The sequence below is a fragment of the Sphaeroforma arctica genome (assembly GCF_001186125.1).
Source record: "Sphaeroforma arctica JP610 unplaced genomic scaffold supercont1.400, whole genome shotgun sequence".
Taxonomy (NCBI): domain Eukaryota; class Ichthyosporea; order Ichthyophonida; genus Sphaeroforma; species Sphaeroforma arctica.
In genome coordinates this window covers 34727-36195 of record NW_014040158.1, presented here as the reverse complement: position 1 = coordinate 36195, position 1469 = coordinate 34727, and the positions used below count along the sequence as shown (strand labels likewise).

At 41.5% G+C, this 1469-nt stretch overlaps 1 protein-coding gene across 1 annotated transcript in view; it reads right to left on the bottom strand.

Moving 5' to 3' along the window:
- Positions 1-348: 348 nt before the first annotated feature.
- Positions 349-1469, bottom strand: part of SARC_05901 (hypothetical protein) — a gene marked incomplete at its 3' end in the record, with an annotated part of 13126 nt that continues 12005 nt past the window's right edge. The window contains exon 12 of the mRNA XM_014300223.1: positions 349-547. Within this exon, the coding sequence (XP_014155698.1) occupies positions 349-547 (199 nt within the window). The remainder of the gene's footprint in view (positions 548-1469) is intronic.

Sequence of the window (1469 nt, the reverse complement as noted above, 5' to 3'; positions counted from 1 at the left end):
CTCAAAACTAGTTATAAAATGTTAAACGATTGGAATAGTACACAACACCCTTATCCTTGAAACTAATGATAAAATGTTAAACGTATTGGAATAGTACACAACACCCTTGAGCTTAGCGACTAGTTAGCATGCTCGATGTAACCGATGGCACTGACCCATGGATTGGATTGCCGTAGTATACCAATGTGGGCCACAGCACGCTGCATGGTGTACACTATGTGGTGGTGTGTTTCTATGCTAAACTGTTCAATATATGAGTTGCGCACTGATCTCAGTAGTAGGCTCCTGGATTCTCATTAAACAGCATCTCTTATAATGGCTAGCGATGTCTGTATTTCCATTTGACACTCACCCTAAACCTATAATATATGTGGTTGTGATAGCGAATGGTGTCCGTTTACCCGTACCGTTCTTGTGCGTGTCGACGTAGAAAACATCCTTGGTAGTTGTGTGCTTGCTGGAGATGATCTCATACTGTCCAAATGCAAAGTCTGGCAGCCGCTCGCCGCTCATCTCCAACGTGGTCTGGGTGGCCACATGTACGAGCCTGTGGGGCGAACGTGTATGCATTTTATATCATGTATGTATACTTGCAATACATATCATATATGCATACACATTGTATGTTATATATGCTTACACATTTTATCATATATGCATACACATTGTATATTATATATTATATATGCATACATGCAATACATGGCACATACGCATACGTTTACGTACAATATACATCACATATGCATACATTCTTTGTATATCGTACATACATGCATTCTTGTATGTAAAATATGCATGCAATTATTATATACCATATACACACAGTGATGTGACCCAGAATGTACATATCCCAGCAGCAGCGCAATCTCCTTTTGGCAATGTTTTGAAACAAGTGGCTTGGGTACACCCAAACATCGGAACGAACAAGCAAACGTTTTCGAATAGCTAAAGGCACCCACGGCTAGTTACATAGGTAGCCCTGGATACAAACAAGTAACTTTAGCAGAACTTTATATCGGAAAAAGTAAACGCTCAAACTTGCTTAGATATCTACACGAACAAATGTATCAAATAGGATCAGATACGCAATATACAGGTGGCTTCAGCATACCTGGATATTTGATCAAACACGTATATATATAAGTACAAACGGCTTAGGCATATGCCTGGATAGTGCAGCTCCTTCCAACACACATTCGGGCGCCATCTGTGGCCCTCTAACAAGAAGCCAGCAGTAGCACACAATACGACAGCGGTATGCACGGACATAAACTGAGTTGCCATTACTTACACCCGAGGCGTGTGTACTACTGACAACACGATTGAGCAAGTTCTATACACACAGACTCGCGCGAGCGGTTTGATAATCCACCCGAAATGATAGCCATCCATAACTTGCATAAAAGTGAGTGTCCACTGAGACGGGAGTGGTGTGATAGCGCACGTCCATAACAGCCATATACTTT